General features: G+C 43.2%; 1 protein-coding gene across 3 annotated transcripts in view; it reads left to right on the top strand.

Annotated features, from left to right (window-relative positions):
* The first annotated feature begins 14,212 nt into the window (after positions 1 to 14,212).
* The window catches only part of znf423 (zinc finger protein 423), a 168,225-nt gene continuing 160,888 nt past the window's right edge, over positions 14,213 to 21,549 (top strand). For all 3 annotated transcript variants that reach the window (XM_058645028.1, XM_058645027.1, XM_058645026.1), the window contains exon 1: positions 14,213 to 15,558. In XM_058645028.1, coding sequence (XP_058501011.1) covers positions 15,519 to 15,558 — 40 coding nt within the window. In that variant the 5' untranslated portion in view covers positions 14,213 to 15,518. The remainder of the gene's footprint in view (positions 15,559 to 21,549) is intronic.

The raw sequence follows: 21,549 nt of genomic DNA, 5'->3' as shown, positions 1-21,549 counted from the left end.
CCGCAAAGAAAAAGTAAATAGGTGCAGTGAAGTATGACAGTTGTTAAACATTATTGCACATATTGAAATGGGTTTGTGCAACAAAATGGATAAAAGTAGATCGATATCAACGAAATAACAGCAAAATAAAAACAAATTAAATACTTTTTTTTTTTTAAATGATTAAAAAAAACCGGCTGGTATTGACAAAAATATGTTCATGTTCAAAATAAATGAGCAGTATGCGACTTTCTCCACAATTTCAAAATCATTAAACTAATGTGTAGAAAAAGTTGATTATAATTATGAAACAAGACGCTGTAGTTGACATAAATATGTTTGCATTTAAAAATAAATAAGTAGAATCTTACTTTTTTCCTCTCAACAAGATTTTTTTCATTCAAAATTGTCCACTGACTTGATTAAAATATTCCATATTATATCAGAAATGCTTGAACTTTTCTCTCTGATACTCGTTGGTTAGAGTTTCACACATTTGTCACGTCGACCTGGCAGCTCGTGTTAAAAAACCTCTGATAAAAAACCCTAAAGATTCCTTTCAACATTCCTGCTCACACATGTAACAGGTTAATTATGAACCTTTCCTCATCTTATGGACATAAAGTGTTGCCATTGACAAAACCCCTGTCATTTTACCAATACATTATGCATTCCACGTTATTGTTATAGTATTGTTTTCATTTTAAGCTCCTGGCCTCAAATTTATCCCCATTTTTGGCTATTTTTCCTCTGTTTATCATAGATGTAATATTCCTGGTCGTCCAGAAGATGGTGTTGCTGAATAATAAATGGCCACAATCAGCAAACACTCCAAAATAAATAAATTTTTACTGTTATCATGATGAGGACTAATGTTGTCTTATCACTTGAAAAGTTGAAAATAAGTGTATTGATTTGCAGTTTATACGGATGGGACGTTTTTGGCACCTAAGGTGCTGAAAGGGAGTAAGTGCAGCTACACAAAAAAACATAAATTAAAAGGAATGTTGGAATATTCCAGGCTGTTTTATCCCTCCACATTAAATCTTATCATCATGTACTATGTGGAAAATGTTGTATGTTTTAGGTTTTTTAATGTTAAAACTGTATATGTGTTTATTTTAAAGACTTTTTAAAGAGTTGGAATACTTTTTAGTGGGGTGTCCATTCTTTGCACTTAAAGTGAAGAATGATATATTTTTTTAAAGGTTTCATGAGAATTTCTAATCAATGAACTCATTAATGATCATGTTTGATATCACTTTCAAAAGACAATCCATTAAAAGTGAAAAAAACTAATATGTTTAATAGCAGTGTTTAGGGAGGTGTCCATTTTTTGCATTTAAGGTTAAGAACGCTATTTTGTATTTAAAAGGTTGCACTAGGATTACTATTACTAATTAATCTGTTATTATTTCAGTTTTTCCATTCCATTTTATGACCGGGTGAAACCGGGATGTAGTAACACGCTATAAACACTAGATGGTGACACACACCTGCTCTTTTCTCACATGACACACAAAGAATTTCAAACCTGTAACTGAGTTGTATGCATTGATTTGTCTATTGATTTATTTACTTTAATTTACTCTCTGATAGATTTGATTTATTTTATAATATTTCATCTTTTTTGTTTTATCCACTCCTACATTTTAGTCTGTTATTTAATCATTTCTGTCATGACTGAACTTTTATTTACTTTGTTCATCTCACATGTTCTTATATTAAAGTTCATTTTACTTCATTGGTCTCTACTACCCAATGTAATATATATGTATATATCCAATTTTTATTAAATATTTTTATTTTTTATTTTTTAGGATTGATTTCTGTTCAATCATTGTCATCATTTAGGCTTTGATGACAATTTAAATTTGACATTGACGTTTTTTCCTAATCCATTTCTCCCTGCTTGGTTATTTTGGGTCCCTGCCGTAAACTTCATTTACAACAAACCTCAAAATCTATTTCCAGTCTTTCCTTCATGTTCATTCCTAGCCAGGTATCTGCAAATTGACATGACTTCAGCACGTGTGTTTATGTGATATTAATTTGAGACACACACACATGCCGAGAGAGTGAATCTGCCCGACTGTGTCTGCTTTTCCCCCCTCTCTTCTTCTTCCTCTTCTTCCAGCTGTGGGGTGAACTGCTGCGAGGAGCCCATCAGCTCAGGAAGTAATGGACAACTGTCTCCACCTCATTACACCAGCCTACACACACACGCTTTTCATTTCCCATCCATTTAAAGTAAATTTGGGGCAGTTACATGACAACAAAACAAATGTGAGTGGGATTGTTTTTGTTTTTCCAATAACAACGTACAAATAAACCTTAAAATTAACAGCAACAAGCCTTTAAATGAGGGGAAATAGACACACATTTTCTTTACTAATTTAAATTATTATAAATATTTTGTGCTGGGTGCTAAATAAATGTGTTTCCACCAAACAACACGGGATGGCGTGAGCTGCTGCTGCCTCCGTCAGTGAGTTCAAACGTGTTATTCTGTGATTTCTGTGTTTTAAACCCCGGGTTCAGATTTACCTCAGTGACACAAAGTGACCACACGAGGCAGCAGTAGACCAGCAGCTCCTGTGTCCCCCGTGAGCTGAAAACGCTGGTTTTCTCTTTGGGCTTTGGTGCGGCTGAGCGAGTTTCCCAGTTTTCCAGCTGGTAAAATCTTACAGTTCCATAAAGTGGTCGTCAATAATCGTAAGATATCTTAGACCCATGGTTCCCAACCCTCAGGGGGGCGCCAGAGATCACACAGCGGGCGCAGAGCTTTGAGGTTGTGAGGTGATTAAAAATGTATATTTGTGCATCAGAACTCAGTATCTCCTAAATGAAAACACCGTCTTTTGGTTGAGTATCTGAACTGTGGTAGAGCGAGTCGTCAACTCAAAGGTTGTGGGATCAGTTCCTGGACTCCGATAGTCTAGAGAAGACTCTTCACCGACAAGGAAATATCTCAAAGGTTACCTTGGTTTGGATTTTATAGAGTTTTTATCCACGTATTCTGTGAGAATAGGAACAAAAACCGACAACTGCTGCTTCTTTTTTTCTCAAAAACAATTCTTTTATTAATTTATTATTATTAGTATTATTATTAATTATTCACTTTATTCTTTGGGGACCGGGGTTCAGGACTGGTTTGTCTTGGACACAAGCAAAATGTTGATTTCCCCCCCTGTTCCTCATGTTATCAGCGAGTGTGTCCTTATGGTTTTTAGAACGTGTCAATCCCTCCACACTTGCTCAAATGCTCAAATGCTCACAGTTTGAATGCCCTCCTCCTCCTCCTCCTCCTCCTCCTCCTCCACGTGCACATTCCCACATCCTCTCCTCCACACCATCCTCCTTCCAGCTCTGCTCCTCCTGTTTTCCCACCTCTGACTGAACCCCATGCCTCCGTCATGACTCCTTCACCTCTGTGTCTCACGAGCAAAGTCGTTTTTTTGGCGTCTGAATTGTCTTTGTCGCACCTGAGTCGCTGAAAACGCTCAGTTAAACAAAAACCCTTAACAGACCTGACGCTCTCCGTGTCTCTCCTCTATCGCCTCCCCCTCGTTCCCCTGTTGCCTCCTCCTCCTCCCTTTACCTATCATCTCCTCCTCTTCTTGCCCCCCCACCCCCCCGCCTGGCTCAATCTCGCCCTCCTTGTTCCCCGCTCTCCACTGGATATCAATCAGAATCTATCACTCCACCTATTCCTGCTGCTGTTGTGTCAGAATTCACAGGAACTTCATCAAATGGGGAACTGTTTCATTGTTACATCGAACCCTGACTGTGTGTGTGTGTGTGTGCACGTGTGTGTGTGCGTGCGCCTGTGTGTGTGTGCGCCTGTGTGTGTGTGTGTGCGTGCCAGGTTTGATAGAATTAATGGAATGCATACACACTTCCTCACCACCCAGCATCACGTGAAGACACACACACACACACACACACACACACACACCTTCCCCATCTCGCTCTCACATGCACACACCCACACACAGACGCACACGCACACATTAGGGTGTTAATTGTTGTGATAACACCTTCCAAAAACAAGTCTCTAATTATCAACATGTTTGGCTGTTGGAGTGTGTATCTGGCACTCGTGTATGGATCATGGGGTGAGTGTGTTTGAGTGTGTGCCAGTGTGAGGTGTGGCACCAGATGATTCCCATGATTTTGTAATGCTGCTGTGTGTGTGTGTGTGTGTGTGTGTGTGTGTCTGTGTGTGTGTATCTCTCACGTCATACGAAGCGACAATGTCTCAAGTTTCAATGTACATTTGCATACGACACAAGGTCTTTTGTCCTTTGGTGCGTCTCGTGTGATCTGTCTCAGGCCCGGGGCCTTACTTACTGAGCTCTACTCGCGCTGCAGCTGATTTAAGGACTGAGCGGCTGAGGAGGCGGCGTGTGACGCATCGTGAGGTCGTACCAACCACCTTCTGTGTGGGGTTTTTGTGATTAGAGCTGAGGAACACATTCAGGATAAATTGAACACATGTTGGTGCTTTTCCACCGTATAGTTCCGGCTACACGGTTTGGTGTGGTTTTCCATTACTAGAGTACGTCCTCTAGTGACTAGTGACTTGTAATCGTTAGAATCAGTTGATTAAAAAGATTTGTTCACAGAATCGTTCAGTACCTTCTGCATGACTCCGTCTGACACAGTCACTGGACTGAAATACACCAGACTCGTCTGTTAAATATTGACATTTATGGACAGTTTCTTTGCTAAATGTTGAAGATTTGTCTTTTTAACTGAGCGAACTTCGCTTTGATCTTGTGTCGGACGTTGGGCTCACGACTCTTCCAGTGACGTCACTATCTGATCGGTGGACGTCACATTTTTGGAACCTCTGTGACACCAACGGTCCTAATGTCCTCCTTCACTACATCCATGAACCTTCTCTGTCGTCTTCCTCTTGTCCGTCCATCTTCAACATCCTTTGTCCAATATAATCACTGTCCCTCCTCTGCACGAGACCAAACCATCTCAACCTTGACTCTCTTCACTTTATCTCCAATCGTCCAATATGCTAATCTTTTTAATCCTGTCCATTCTGGTCACTCCCACACCAAATTCTTGGCTTGGACATAGTTCAGAAAAAAACGAAAATTCATGGCTAATTTGCCAAGATTTCGCGTTTAAAAGTTGATTCCATTTTTTTTGCTCCATTCCGCCCGTATTTTCCACATCACGGAAAGATCCTATTAGAGTTATATTCAGGCTTAGTTTATCACCTAAACTATGTGTTTAGCTACAGTTAGTCTGGTTCTGTTACTATCTTATCACCTTGATGTGAAACACTGGTTTGGTTTGACTTTTTTAAAAAGTAAGCAAACATTAGTGCTAACAGCTGGAAGATAACTGCGGGACTTTAGCGTCGTGCCAGACACGGTGCATCTCTGGCAAAAAATAGAGCAGATTAAGAAGAAGAAATTAGCGCGCCCACCCGGGGCTTATGTTCCCACTGAGGCTGATCAGAGACAAAGACGACAAAAAATTTGAGCGCAGTGCAGATTATTCATTCCCACTGGTGAAAAACCAATTTAAACCCGGGATTAAACAGGTCTTTAGACCAGTGGGAATGAGGGTATAAGACAAAAAGTCATTTACAAATCATTTTAAAAGTATCATACAGTAAAAACACACAATGTTGTCTTTTTTATTATTCCTTAGAGTCTTTTGGAAGCTCCTTTTTTTTTTTTTTTTTGCTGATTACCCTTTCTTGTCAGCATGGGAATATTCAAACTTTCAGTACCATACAAGAACCAGCTTTCTAAACACAAGTCAAAATCCCTTCATGTGATAAAGAGGCTGGCTGTGTGAAGGGCTGGCTGCCCGACAGAATGCCTGGCTCACTGTTTTGCAGGTTGATTGGCTGTCGGACTGCCAGGCTGCCGGTTGGTTTCCTGACTGGCTGACTGTTTGACTGACTGAGTGGGGGTCTGGCCACTTGCCTGACTGCCTGGCTGGTTGTCTGTCTGTCTGACTGTCTGGCTGACTGTCTGGCTCTGTGCCTGGTTTGGGTGAGCTGGCAGCCCCAGCAGCGTCCTGAGCCAGGCCCCTACGCCCCACCAGATCTTAATTGGGTTAAGTTTGTCCGCCACAGATAACACTTCCTCTTTCTTAGGGTAAGAAAAGCAAAATAAAAAAAAAAGAAGGCTTGGCACTAATGATGCTCTTTAACAGGAGTACTTTTCTGTTTAGGTGGAGGGAAATTAGGGGGAATGGGGGTGGGTTCCCCACAGAGAGAGGTTGTTGGGGGAAATGTGGCATTGTTGAGAGCTGAACACTCAATGAGAAAAGAGAGTGTGGAGAGAGAGAGAGAGAGAAGAAAATGAAACAAAGTCGATTTGGTTTGGGTTCTATTCATGTCACATTGCCTCTGTTTTCTTTTGAAAAAACCCATGTGACTGAGGCAGGCAAAACCCTGAGAGATCACACACACACACACACACACACACACAGGAATACACACAAATTTCCCTTTTTTTGTTTAAAACAAATGGGAAGAAATGGTTTGGTTATTCATTTTGCTGAAACAAGGAAACCAGCAAAAATGATTTGAGGAACAAAAACAGCTGTTGTAACTCAAACACTATCGTCTTAAATTAACTTAAATTAAAGCTAAAGAATACCAGAAAATAAACCTGCACAATTGTACAAAAATGTACAAATAAAACATGGTGACAATACTATGATAATGCTGATTACATTCACCTCTGAAACAGAAAGGAATGCAGCCTGAAAGAATGCTTTTAAGTCTGTCCAGAGCTAGGCTAACAGTAGCTAATCACCTTGCAAGGTACAGCCTGGTTCTGCTCATGCTACTAGCTAGACATGTAATTAGCCACAGTTAGCCTAGTTCTGGTCAGTCTACTTGCGAATTCCCTAAAATATGGGATGAGCTACAGTTAACCTGGTTCTATTCAGGCTACTAGCTAATAGGCTGAACTATGTGGTTAGCTGCAGTTAGTCTGGTTCTGTTCCGGCTACTAGTTTATCACTTAAGCTACATGGTTAGCTACAGTTAGTCTGGTTCTGTTCCGGCTACTAGTTTATCACTTAAGCTACATGGTTAGTTACAGTTAGTCTGGTTCTGTTCCGGCTACTAGTTTATCACTTAAGCTACATGGTTAGCTGCAGTTAGTCTGGTTCTGTTCCGGCTACTAGTTTATCACTTAAGCTACATGGTTAGCTGCAGTTAGTCTGGTTCTGTTCCGGCTACTAGTTTATCACTTAAGCTACATGGTTAGCTGCAGTTAGTCTGGTTCTGTTCCGGCTACTAGTTTATCACTTAAGCTACATGGTTAGCTGCAGTTAGTCTGGTTCTGTTCCGGCTACTAGTTTATCACTTAAGCTACATGGTTAGCTACAGTTAGTCTGGTTCTGTTCCGGCTACTAGTTTATCACTTAAGCTACATGGTTAGCTACAGTAAGTCTGGTTCTGTTCCGGCTACTAGTTTATCACTTAAGCTACATGGTTAGCTACAGTTAGTCTGGTTCTGTTCCGGCTACTAGTTTATCACTTAAGCTACATGGTTAGCTACAGTTAGTCTGGTTCTGTTCCGGCTACTAGTTTATCACTTAAGCTACATGGTTAGCTACAGTTAGTCTGGTTCTGTTCCGGCTACTAGTTTATCACTTAAGCTACATGGTTAGCTACAGTTAGTCTGGTTCTATTCAGGCTACTAGTTTATCACTTAAGCTACATGGTTAGTTACAGTTTTTCTGGTTCTGTTCCGGCTACTAGTTTATCACTTAAGCTACATGGTTAGCTACAGTTAGTCTGGTTCTGTTCCGGCTACTAGTTTATCACTTAAGCTACATGGTTAGTTACAGTTAGTCTGGTTCTGTTCCGGCTACTAGTTTATCACTTAAGCTACATGGTTAGCTACAGTTAGTCTGGTTCTGTTCCGGCTACTAGTTTATCACTTAAGCTACATGGTTAGTTACAGTTAGTCTGGTTCTGTTCCGGCTACTAGTTTATCACTTAAGCTACATGGTTAGTTACAGTTGTTTCTTGTCAGGCTACTAGCTAAACTAGGTGATTGATCTGTTCGAGAAAACCAGATTTATTTGTGTGCCCATGAGCAAAGTGTGGCTACTTCCTGTCAAAACGATTTATTCCAGTTTCGGAAATTTGGACGAAATATTGTTATAGTTTGTTTAAGTCGTTGTTCTTAGTCACGGTTATTTATTTGAAACGGAGGCTGTTCATCCATTCATCCAACCATTCATCCATTCGTCTGACATTCATCATTATCATCTCAAGCAGCGTCATCCTCATCATCATCATTATTATTATTATTATTATGATGATGATGATACCCACAGACATACACGGAAAAAAAACATTGTCAAAGTCAAATTAGCATCTTTATCATCATCTTCATCATCATCATCATCACCACAACCATATTTTGTGTCTTTAGAGACTTCAAACAGCTGGAATCTGAAGGCAGCTGATGTCCCCTCTGTCTCACACACACACACACACACTCTACCTCCTCCACAGAGAGTTGGCGAGCAGAACCTGGTCCAGAATAATGGGCCTAACAAATGTTCAAGCACATATTAAAAATAATGTTGATCTTTTCCCTGCATCTCCACACTGAATATTTATTAATAAGTAACCACAGGCACACACACACACACACACACACACACACGGTCACATCCATACATAATGTGTTTGTGTTGATTTATGGCTGCTTCATATACATCCATAAACATTTACATTTACATAGGTGGACAGAAGATCAGCTCACCTGTCACCGCTACTGGCATACAAATACATGTAAACACACACACACACACACACACACACACACGTGTGCACTTTACATCTGTGTTAGCACCCAGTCCACGTCACACGGAGACAAAAAAGGGAACGTGGCTTTTGCAGTATTTAAATCAGTTATGTCTAATTATTCCATGTAAAAATAGCTGATATCTGGGGCAAAAGCAGCGAGATGGAACATTGTTGTCTGCAGAGGGAAAGACCTCAGCGAGAGCTGGTGAGAGTTCAACACGGCAGCACATGGAGGACGTGGAGGAAGACAGAGAGACAGAGAGAACGATGACGAAGACACAGAGAGTGTGTGTGTGTGTGTGCTTTAGGCAACATAAATATAACATTAACTTTATCCACCAGTGACAGACAAACGAGCCGCACAGAGGACCAATGTTTAGAGGAGATTTGTGAGGACATGGAGAAACAACCCAGTGATATAAGGTCCGTGTGTGTACTTAAGGACCGTCCATTCATCCACTGTCTCCTGCTTTGTCCTCCACATGAGGCTCACAGATACACATGCTACACATGTCATGTCACACCAGTTCATCGCAGGGCAAACACAAAGAGAACAACCATTCACTCCTACGGTCAGTTTAGAGTGTCCAGGTAACCTCGCCAAGACACGGATTTAGGACCTTTTCTGGCACGAACACTAGCTATGTTTATGTGATTCGTTCTCATTGGAATTTACAGTTCCCCTCGTGTCCGAGCAGGGGGTGACGGTGTCGGGGACAGTTGTTGAAGCTTGTTGGTTCTGATGTGCGTTTCTTTATGGTGGATCGCAGGTTTGCGAGCCTGAGACCCACACGCTTTGGGCACCCGCCTTCACCAGCGGCACCATTGGGGATGGAGACGTGCTGGTTCTGGTTGGCCGGCAGACTTGATTACAGTCAAGGTCCACGAGTTGCAAGACAACTGTTGTTGGAGACTTGAAGGTTCCAAACCCTAGTAACCCAAGGGCCCGCTCAGTTTTCTGGCCCCGACCGCACTCGCTTTATAGGTTTCAGGTTTTGTGCCTGTTCATTCTTGTAAATACAACAGTTACAAAACAGGAAACACGTCACACTTACGTGGATCAGTATAGTGTGATAGCACCAAACCAGGAAGTCGTGATCGGATCGACGGGTCCGATCAGAAAACGGAAACGGAAAAATCTGAACGGAACGGATTGTTGTTTACACGACTTTTATTCCGATTACTTGTGTCCATGTTAACGTAGCTAGTGATCTTGCCAGGACCAAGTAGTCCTCATAGAGACCAAAACCTGGTCCTAATGAGGCAGTACCTCATTTCTGACAAACTGCTTGAAGTTTAGGATTTAAGATTTACTAACCCTAAGGTCTGCTTGTATTCATTTGGAGCCTGATCAGCCTGACCAAAGTTAATCCCCAACCCTGACTGTAACCATAACCAAAATTAAAATCTCAGCCCTAAACTTTAACCAGTTCCTTTAAAAATGAGGTTCTGCTTCATTAGGACCAGGTTCTGGTCTCCATGAGGATTACTGGTCCTGACAAGATCAGTGTTTATGACAGAAAAAAAAGAGGTGTTTAAGAGGCGACAAATGCAAGAACACACACACACACACACACAAGGACTCAAACCTGAACCATCACATCTAAATTCCTAATCCTAACCCTTAACCTAATCCTAATGTAAACCTCATTATAACCCTAAAAACTATGTCTTAATCCCATTAAAGCCCCTCAAAATGGCTTTGCTTCTGAGGGTTTTATAGGTTTTTTGGTATTTGCTCTTACACAGGAATGTTCCCTGAACTCCAATTTCAAAAACTTCACCAGCCCTGACCTGGGATTCTTAAGGTGCTTTTCCACTACACCAGACTCCTCTGTTAAATACTGAGATTTGAGGACTTTTCCTTTGCTAAATGTTGGAGGTTAACGTTAATGTTGTCAGTGATTTTGAAGTCTTTAACCGATCTACAGTTTGGCATTGTTTGCTTTGATTCTTGTGTTGGACGGCGCGCTCAGGACGACACTCTCTGACCAATCAGTGGCCGGCAGTTCAGAGCAGGTACAGAAGAAAAAACACCAGGGATCAGTTACTACTACTGATGGAAAAGCAAAAAAAACAACAAAAATGAGTAGAGCCGAGCCGAGTCTTGCTAGAACTGTATGTATAGTAGAAAAGTGCCATAAGTAAACTGACTACATGCTGACTAACTGTTCTGGTCCTTATATTTTACTTGCTTAATCATGTCGCACTTGATGCAAATAGAGAAAGTAGATTTTGGAATTATAAGTAGATTTTGGAATTATGAGTAGATTTTGGAACTATAAGTAGGATTTTTAAGTGATCCACAGTTCGACATTGTTGGCTCATGACTCTTCCAGTGACGACACTGTCTGACCTTTCAGTGGCCGGCACTCTGATGATGTCATGGTTAGACGTCAGCTCACTTGGACCCTTGTCAGAGCAGGTACTAAAAAAAGTACCAGGTAATGGAAAAGCAACAAAAACGTGCCGAGTCGAGCCTGGACTGTGTCCTGCGATGGCTGCCACCTGCACAAACAACGCTACAATGAACCAAACATCAATCCCAGTTCCGACTTGCGCTGCAAATGGAACGCGTCCACATTCCACACCAGTGGCTGCTGTGACGGTATGAAACCTTCTTTTCACCTCTTTTATTTGGGAGCCTGTAATTCTACATCTGCTCCTGGTCCCCCCCCCCCGTTGTCGCCCGTCTGCATCAGGTCCCACCGCACGTCGGTTGGCCGACTTATTCAGCAGCCGCTACTTGATGTTCTCCTGTTCCCCCCGTGTGTTTAAAGAAAGAGCCAAATCCGTGGCGAGATGACAGAGGGTGTAATCGGCAGCTATGTGATTCAACAATACGACTCTTAGAAGCCATTCAGACCGAGGCCTGTCCTTGACCCTTAAGGAGCTTGTAATGTGGGCTTCTTTTTTTCTTCTTCTACTCTTTGTATCCGCCGGCAGAGATGAGAGGCGGGAGGGGGGCGGGTGGGGGCACCCGGGGTGGATGGGTTGGCGGGTGGGGGGAACCGACTACTGAGTGAAGGGTTTGGCCCCTCCACGCCAGCAGCAGTCACACTGGGGGAGCTCCGATGCACGTGCACGCACTCACACAAACACCCACAAATGCACACACTGGTTTCCTGGCGTGCACTCGTCGGCGGGTGAGGGAGAAGAGCCTGTCTCACCCCCCCCTCCTCCCCTCTGTCACCCCAGCAGGGGGTCAAATCTTAAAGGGCTGCTCTGTTTCTCCTCAGGAGGACTGGGAGGGTTTTTTCTCTCCGTTTTTTTGGGGAGGGCAGTGGTCCTGCTGGTCAGCACAGACAGTTCCACGTTACCCAGTTATCCATGACAACCAGAGAGAGGGTGAGAGAGTGAGAGGCAAGGGGGGGGGGGGGGGGGGGGGGGCATGGAAAAGCTCAGCTGCGGTCAGAGAGCGCTCAGTTGGAGCAGAAAGTGAAGAACAAAGCACCCAGTGATTTTCATTTTTTCTCTCTTTGTCTGCTTTATATTGTACACAGACATGTCCCTCCTTCTTTTTTTTACTGGAAATAAAGGAACTTTGCGGAATGTGCACACACACACACACACACACACACACACACACACACGTACGCATGAGCACGCTCTCGTGTGGCTAATTGAATTATGTTTGTACAGTAAGTCAAACGTTTATTTTCAACCATGAAAGAAATGTGAAAGCAGAGGAGGAAGAAAAAAATAATAACCACAGAAAACGAGGGCAACAGAGGACACAGAGGGTTTTCTGTGTGTGTGTGTGTGTGTGTGTGTGTGTGGAAACAGCAACATGCTGCATCACTGTAACACAGAGGTGATGTAGCAGAATCCAAACATGCGTTTTCATAAAACTATGGAATGCTGTGGTATTTAAACAATTCCATTCTAATGTGTCTACTATCAGTTTTGTATAAAGTACCTTATTAAAGAAAAACTTGAATAAAAGTACAAGTATCTTTACCAGAAAATTACTTTGGTAGAAGTTAGTCACTTTAAAAAAAAAAATAATATTACTTAAGTAAAAGTCCGATTATTAAAAGTATGTGAGATTTACTGTACTTAAGTAATGTTCTGGAGCCATGGTGGGTCAGTGGTATAGGCGAGTTGTCTTTCAACTGTAAGGTTATGGGTTCAATTCCTGCCTCTGCTATAGTCTATATGTGTCCTTGAGCAAAGTTTTTTGAACTTTGAATTTGTACTTTGTTACTCATATATTTTTTTATTATTATCTTTATACAAATTTACACTACATATACATATATGTGTGTATATATGTATATATATGTGTGTATATATATATATATATATATATATGCAATTGGAAAAAAGTTTGTAAGGCTTTGGTGCAGTGCAAGTGAGAGGTTTACAAAACAGCACAGGTGCACGGAGTAGTAAAAACACCCTACGTTAATTTTTAATTTAATTTTAACAATTTTTTTTTTAATTTTTAAAGAAGTCGTACGCAGAGTCCTGTTTGATTTATACCCATGGACATGTCACTCAGCTGTTTGTAGGGACGTGTCTGTCAGGTAAAACTGTTAGCCGCCAAAAATGAGTACATTTTGTAGAATTATTCATCTTCTACAGCTTTATCCTGCACATGAGGGTCACATAGGGTTTTGGACTTTGGGAGAACCTGCAGAACCAGGAGAAGACACACACACACACACACAGAGAATGTGTTGGGCCCCCAACAGATGATTTAACCTTCAAATTTATTTTAACTTATTTTCAATCGAGTTCAGAGCTTTTACTCTGGAAAAGTATATATGAACTGATTCAAACAGATTCTGTTGCTGGAATTCACTTAAAAATAAAAACACTGCTGTTGTCATGGAGACAGCATGTGTTTAGGCTCAAAGAAGAAGCAGGTGTCATTCTTAACATTGAAACGATGATCTCACACACGTTTGTCCCCGTAATGAGCTGCTGATTAAAGACGACGTCCACATTATTGTTAGTTTAAGGCAGAAAACGTGGGTTTTTGTTTCTGACTGAAGATGAAAACCTGATGTTTTGGCCCAAATATTCAAAAAATTGTCCCTCGACCACATTCACTCACTGATCCCTGCTCTACACCGACCATGTGGCACGGAATTATTCATATTCATACAAAAAATAAATAATAATTTGTGTTTTAAAGTGATGTTTTTATAGTCCAGAACCTCTTCCACATCCTTTTTTTTACTGTAATCCAACCCATATTTTCCCTCTGCCTCTTCCCTCTACTCTCTGAATCCCTGTTGTAGTGGCGCCATTTGGCCGCAGCTGGGCGCTGTTGCCTAACACTCCCTGCTCTCTCACTCTCTCTCCCTAACTCTCTCTCTCTCCATCAGCCCTGCCTTCCCTCCCTCTCTCTCTCTCTCTCTCTCTCTCTCTCTCTCCTCCTGCTTCTCTGCCTCAGCCAACCCGGGCTGTGCCGAGCTGCTCCCTGCGGGATCAGAGCGCTCCCCCGCCGGGACCCTTCTCTCACATCCCCCTGCTGGGACGCGGCTACATTTCCAGCCAAGCACTGCCTGCCTTGGCTTTATTATGTGTGTCTGCGCCGCAGCCCCGCCAGCAGAGGCAGGCAGAGGAGGAGGAGGAGGAGGAGGAGGAGGAGGGAGACTGGTAGCCAGAGTCAGGACAAAGAAAAAGCAGGGAGACAGAGGCTAGCGGAGGGTTAGGACTGGAGCAGGAATATTTAGGCTGCTGCTGATAAGGCATTTGGGGAATATTAACGGGGGGAAGAAAAAGGGAGGTTGTAAACGCAGTGATTCCCCCTCGGGGCGGAGATGCAGGGGAAGAGCGCAGTGTCCACAGCACCAGACCAACACCACCACCCTCACTGCCGGGTGTAGAGTAGCGGGGGACGGAGCGCTTTCGGAGCGAAGGGCAAACAAGACTCAAGTAGTTCCGATAAACTATAAAAAATAACAACAACAACAAGATGAAGAAGCTGCAGGAGCGCGCGTAAACGGAGGCTCACGCCACATTATCTCCGCACCTGGATCATCGTTACGCACCGCTGTGCCACCGCAGACCACGCGCTCTGCCTGTCACTTTTCTCACTCATCACCGCGCGCCGGACGCTGCTCAGGTGTGTGTGCGTGCGTGCGTGCGTGCGTGTGTGTTTTTAATAGAATTTGCCGCGCGCGTGGCTGGCAGGCAGCTCGCGCTTCCACCGCGGAGACTACAGCCGGAGCGGCACGAGCGCACTGGGCTGCAGCCGGAGACGCGCGCGCGGGGTTAAAAGAGACGAATCACGGGGTGAGGAAACGGGAGTGAGTCAGGAGAAGAAGAAGAAGAAGAAGGAGGAGGAGAAGGAGGAGGAGAAGAAGAAGGAGGTGGGACGTGAACGGGAAGTTGTTGCCGTTTTGTTCCACAGGTTGGGGGAAAACGCACCGGAGGAGCCGAGCGTCGCCGCCTCCTTCTCTGCGCCGCCGCCGCCGCTTCGTTCCCGGCGTGTGTGCGGTTTGTTGTCGCCGGACTAAAACTGTGTCTCAGAGAGTGAAGCTGCCGCATTGCAACAGGCGGAGCAGCAGCAGCAGCAGCAGGAACAGGAGGAGCAGCAGCAGCAGCAGCAGCAGAGAAGTGGTGGAAGCGAAGGAGAAGGAGGTACAGGAGGAGGAGGAGGAAGCCACGGTGTCCGCCTTCCTCGCTGCCTGCATGGTTTAACTGGAAACACTGAAAACAAGCAAGAGAATCCACGCAATTCAAAGACAAGAGACCGGGAGCAGAGATGTCGAGGAGAAAACAGGCCAAGCCGCGCTCCGTGAAAGGTAAGAAAACTGTTTCCTCTTTGCCTCGTGTGAACGCGCACGCACTTGATCCACGAGTGAAGCCAAAATAACCAGTGAAAAAACCCCAAAACACGTTTGTGCTCTGGTGCTTTCGCTAATTCAATTTCATTCCTCCTCCTCCTCCTCCTCCTCCTCTCTGAAGGTTTGTTTGTGTTCATGTGTTCATGTGTTCATGTGTTCATATGTTCATGTGTTCATATGTTTTACAACAAACACAAACCCAGTGTCACACAACAGTGATGAAGTGAAATCACTTTAAATCCTCTCGTGACACCGAGGGTCAAGTGACTGAGGAGGATTTGAACAGAAAGTTAAATCCACATTAATTCAACATCATAAACCTAAACACAGCTCTAAACATCACGTTAAACAACAAAACAAGAGGATATGTGGATAATTATTGTGATTAAAAGTCACTTTTTTGAGGATTTACATCAGTATTTGTTGTGTTTGCACCTTTTATTAAACATTTGCTGTGTTGACACTGAGGAAAATCACATCATTGGATTAATGCCTTGCTTTTTGCATTTATGGATGATTTCCAGACAAAATGAGCAGAAACACAAACTCCACATTTGTCTCTTTGCCAGAATTGAGCACAGCAGTGTTGTCACGTGAATCTCACCCTATAGTTTTCTATAGATTCATAAAAAAAGACATGAGAGGAGAGGAGGGGGGCATCGACCCCCACCACCTCCACATCCACCCCTGGCACCAACCCTGAGTTGGACACGACACTGTAAAAAAAAATGCGGCTAAAACAATCGTTTTTATTTTCGTTTTTCGGCCTGAAGTGAGTCACAGTGTGTGTTTTCCACTTGTTTACAACAGAGCTGCGTAATCTGGATTAGACACAGACTTTGTTCCTCCTTTTTTTACGTTTTTTTACGCCGTCAAAAAGTGACTCAAAGTTCTGTTTTGGATGACGATCGAAGTCTTCTTCACTGTTATCAACAAAACTTAAACGTTTAAAATCAACACAGCAACAAAAACTCTTCAGATTGTGTATATTTACTTCATTCATTACTCACTTGTTTTCATGTAAAATATATAAGTGTCATATTTGTCGTTGTTATTCTCGTGTTGTGATTTATTTTAGCGTCCTCTTTTCTCTCTTTACAAAGAAACAAAACAAAAATAACTCCAACATCCATTCTTTATTTCCACGTTTCCCTTCATTTAAAGCGGCCAAATCAATCAAATTGTTTCTGACATTCGGGATGTCGTCGCCGTCGTCGTCGTCGCTGCCTCCCGTTAACCTTGACCTTCACCTCGATTAACCCGCACTTTTACGATGAAAGCCATTAGCGTTTGTTCCTGTGAAGTGAAATAAAGCTCCCGTTTCCATTTCCCATAAAAATAGTATTCATGGCCGCTCACGGGTGAGTGGGCATCATGCATGAGGGCATGTTAGTGGCCTCAGTCTCCATGTTTTCCTTTATGGGACCCAGATGGGCAACGGGACGAGCTGACCATGTGGTTGCCACCCCCCCATCCTCCATTTAACCCCCTCACCACCCCATCACCATCACCATAGAAACCAGAGAGGCTTCCACTGTCTGTGACTGTGTCAGGGAAGACAAACGATTTTGAATTTCACGTAAAGTGAGAAGAACAACGTCTCTGATCACGTAAAAGCAGCAACATTCTGTCCTCTGAGGACAAACGTCCACACATGTCTGTGTTCATGAGCGTTTGTACAGAATATAAACAGAAAAGCTCCACGATCAAACCATTTGCTGGACAAATACACTGAGAAGCTCCATTTTCTGACCATTTTGGTGTCAGTTTAATGACGTACTGCTCTCTGTCTCCCTCTTCCTCTGTCAGTGGTACTGCAGCTCTTCTTCTTCTTCTCCACTTCCATTTCGTCAACGTTTTCCTCAAATGTTTATTACAGCGAGCTAAAGACACGGGACAAAGATGTCTCAGGTAGCTGGCAAACCAAAGACAGTAGATCAGATTAGATTAGATTAAACGTTGTTTCTAAATTTACTTGTTAACCCTTCTGTGGAACGTAATTCCTAAACGCTTGAGTAACTGCCATAAAATTAAAAAATAAATCCAGGCGGCCTGAATATCATGATTTATCAGTAAAATACAGACTGTAATCATTAAGTAATAATATTAGAAGTGTAACTAAACTGTGGAGTGGGAGCAGGTAAACTGTCAATAAAGATCGCTGAAGGTTTTTATATTGTTGCCGTGTTGGAGGAGGAGTTATGCTAATGATGGCTCCTGCGTGTCATCGAGCCAAAGCTTAAGACACGCCCTGAAACAATCACTTGATGACTAAATGAATCGTCAACTATTTTGATATTATCGATTGATCGGAAATGTGAATATATATGTACCAAACGATGACTCCATTGATCGTGAAAGAAATCGACAGATTAATCGCTAATGGAAATAATCTGGTTTTCATAATTCCGTAATTCTATTCTCCTCAAATCAGATTTGTAAAATGTGTTTTTTGTCCTCAAAACTGAAACTTAAAATCTTAAAAACATATGACATCAGTTAATTCACCTGTCACTCATGACAGGTGAATCTTAATTATTTACAATCCCTGTAATAATCTGACATTTTGTTCACGATCAGATTTGAAACTTTCTGTACAACACATTTGACACCACACGGGCACAGACTGTACAGCAATGCTGATGTTGCAGAAAATGATACTCAGTTATTGTGTGGCCGTTGTGTTTTTGTGTATTTGATTCTAAATAATCTGAATAATCTGAATAATCACTTTAGAATCAGGTTTGTTGTTACTGCTCTTTGTCCGTGAGCCTCTGTTTGTGTTTGTGTGAGTGATTATATTTGTTTTCTCTGGCATAAAAACACTGCCCTCGTCAGGACCAGCCGTCCTCATGGAGACTGAAACCTGGTCCTAATGAGGTCAGAACCTCATTTCTGAGGAGCTGTGTTAAAGTTCACTACTTAAGGTTTGGATTGTGGTTTATATTCAGGTTAAGATTAGGGATGAAGTGGTTATGGTTAAGATTAGGGATGAATACAAGTGAGCGGTGTGTCCTGAGGAGGAGAGCGGTGCAAACCTGAGTGTGTGTGTGTGTGCGTGCGTGTGTGTGTGTGTGTGTGTGTGTGTGTGTGTGCATAACCAGAGCTTAGCTTTAGTCGGGCAGTCGAGCGAAGCAGAGCGAAGCAAAGCTGAGGCAGAACGACCACCACTCTCACTCTCACTCTGTGTGTGTGTGTGTGTGTGTGTGTGTGTGTGTGTGTGTGTGTGTGTGTTTGTGTGTGTGTAACACGGCCCTTGTGGTCCGGCTTGCATAAGTGTGTTTTGTGTGTGTGTACTCATGCGTGCGTGTGTGTGTGTACATGTGTGTTGCTATCTGCCCTCCGCACCTTTTCCCTCTTTGACAGCTTGGAAAGACGCGGGATTGAGGGGGAGGAGGGGGAGGGGGGTGAGTTGGAGGAGAGACAGATAGAGACGGGTGAGGAGGATGGGTGGTGGTGGTGGGGTTATGGTGTTTTTGGGGGGGTGGTGCCCAGTGGCGCAAAGCAGGTGAGCAGAGTAGCGGAGGAGGAGGAGGGGGAGGAGAGCGACGGTGAGCAGCGTCGTCGTGGGGATTATCTGTGTTTTCATGTTCCTCCGTCTTTCAGCTGCTCACCCGTCTATGACCGGCTGGCTCGACCACACACACTCGCTGTGGTCAGCCGGGCATGTTAACACAACAACAACACAACACAACAACAAACAAGCACAAAAGTCTCGTCTGCGGCCGTGGATTCACCACGACTGTTCTCATGCTCTGAGCTGAGCTGCTTTTTGTTTTGTCGCGGGGGGACACCGGGGGACACCGGGGGACACCGGGGGACGAAAGTGTCCAAGGGTCCGCGTGACCGGCTAAGAACTTGGCAGTTGACCCGCTGTGGTCACCAGTGTGTGCTTTGACGTGGTTTGGATAAGAAATACAAGAGATTTATGCAGATTTACACTCATCTGTGTGAAGGAACTTCACCAAGTTACTGCTCTAATGCACGATCGGTCGATATTGTCATTAAAATGTTTGTCCAGCTGTTTCTTATGTTTGTTTATTTTACACCATGAAGAGTGATGAGTACGAAAAATATTATTATTATTATTATTATTCCGACCGTGTTGCACTGAGGCAATTTTAGTGCTACCCACTGAACCACCGCGTGGCTTTGACTGTAGTAGAGCTGCCACTAACGATTCTTTTCATAATCGATGAATCTGACGATTGTTTTCTCGATTCGTCGATTAATCGTTTGGTACATAAAATGTCAGAAAACGTAAAAAAAAATTAATCGGTGTTTGAGGCTAAATAAATGTTTTTTTTTTTAAAGTAGGTAAGTAATTACTTTAATTAAGTAATTAAAAGTAAGTAATACTGCGCTATTTGTGACATTATTAATGTCATTTGCCCATTTTGGGGTGACGGTGGATCAGTGGTAGAGAGAGACGTGTTTCACCTGGAAGGTTGTGGGTCCGATACCCCGGCTCTGCTACTGTAAACGTTGCTGTGTTCACCTCAATATTGGGTATGAAAGATGAGAGCTGGCGAGAGTGATGCGGGGAAACGAGCTGTATGAATGTGTGAGTGAATGGTTGTGAATGGGTGAATGGCAGAAAATCAGGATTTATTTTTTCTTTCTTTCACGATCGTCACCACTTTAGATTTTCAATCACATTGACCAATAAAAGACAAATTATTGCTCATGATACCGCGTGAGTTCATAGGTCATTGTGGAGGCGGGGCAAGGAGTCGTCAATCACAGAGACTGAAGCGTAGTCTCCTCAAGGTCGTGTCTAAGAGGCAGAGCATGTCAGACTATAGCAGAAGTCTCAAAGTATGGTCCCCGCACCACTGGTGGTCCGCGAGCAAGTAACATATCATGTTTTAAAAATGTTTATTTATGGTCCAAAAAGAAACATTTAGAATAGATAAAAATATGCGATTAATCGCGAGTTAAGACACACCTGAAAGATCCTAATATCTTAATTACGATGGTGATATGAGAGGCTGTGGTCACTTAAAATGATTAATTAATTATTCTCACATGTTTAAAAAGACGACTGTGTGATATTTGTGCAGATCTGTGAGACACGGAGACGTTGTCTTCAGTCTGTCGTATTCTCTAAAGTATTGCGACTTTAACCGTATTGCGATGTTTGGACTAATCGCTACGCCCTGCTATAGTTTGTGCTGAGAAAAGTATTTAAGACGCTCTGTCGTGCACATTCTTATCGTCTCTGTGAATGATTTCCTTCCTTTGATGGATTCACTTGACCAGTGATGAGACCTTGTTAACAGTGCGGGGGACGCGACTAATTGCGGCGCGTTAATTGAACGCGGCGATGAGGCCGTGAGACGAGCTGATGAGGTGAGAGAGGAGGAGGTGGAGGAGGAGGAGGAAGGAGACACACACACACACACACAGAGAGAGAGAGAGCGGCTTCTTCCTCGTCTTCTTATCAAACTATTATTTCAGAGGATTAATCCGTTTTTAATGTGTGTCTTTAGCGCGTGCAGCAGAGTCCGCCTCTGTCTGCTCTCGCCTGCCTCGCCTCGTCTCTTCCTATCGCCTCCCCCGAGTCTCTCATGCATTATGTAGCGATGATTATTACTTAATTACACATTAATAAATCCGCTTCATTTGCAGGACATTAAGCGGGGAGTTGAGCGCATATGACAAGAAGACGGAGGAGGAGGAGGGGAAGAGTGGAGGAGGAGGAGGAGGAGGAGGAGAGAGGGAGCACTTAGTTTTTAGCATTTATTTGGTTTGTTTAGCGCGTTGTTTATGGTTAGTGGAGCCAAGTGAGTCCTTTGACCAAGAGGGAGAGGAGAGGGGGAGGTTGAGTTAACTGTCGCCTTGTGTTGAGCCCAAAGCTCTTCAGGGCTAATGGCATCATTTCCACTCCATCTCCTCCTCCTTACATCTCCTGCTTCCTCAATTTGTAAGCCCTCTCCTTTTTCTCTC

This window comes from Solea solea, chromosome 12 (assembly GCF_958295425.1).
Source record: "Solea solea chromosome 12, fSolSol10.1, whole genome shotgun sequence".
In the NCBI taxonomy this organism is placed as follows: domain Eukaryota; kingdom Metazoa; phylum Chordata; class Actinopteri; order Pleuronectiformes; family Soleidae; genus Solea; species Solea solea.
Note: the sequence above shows the minus strand (reverse complement) of the source record. Positions and strands in the feature narration are given on the sequence as shown.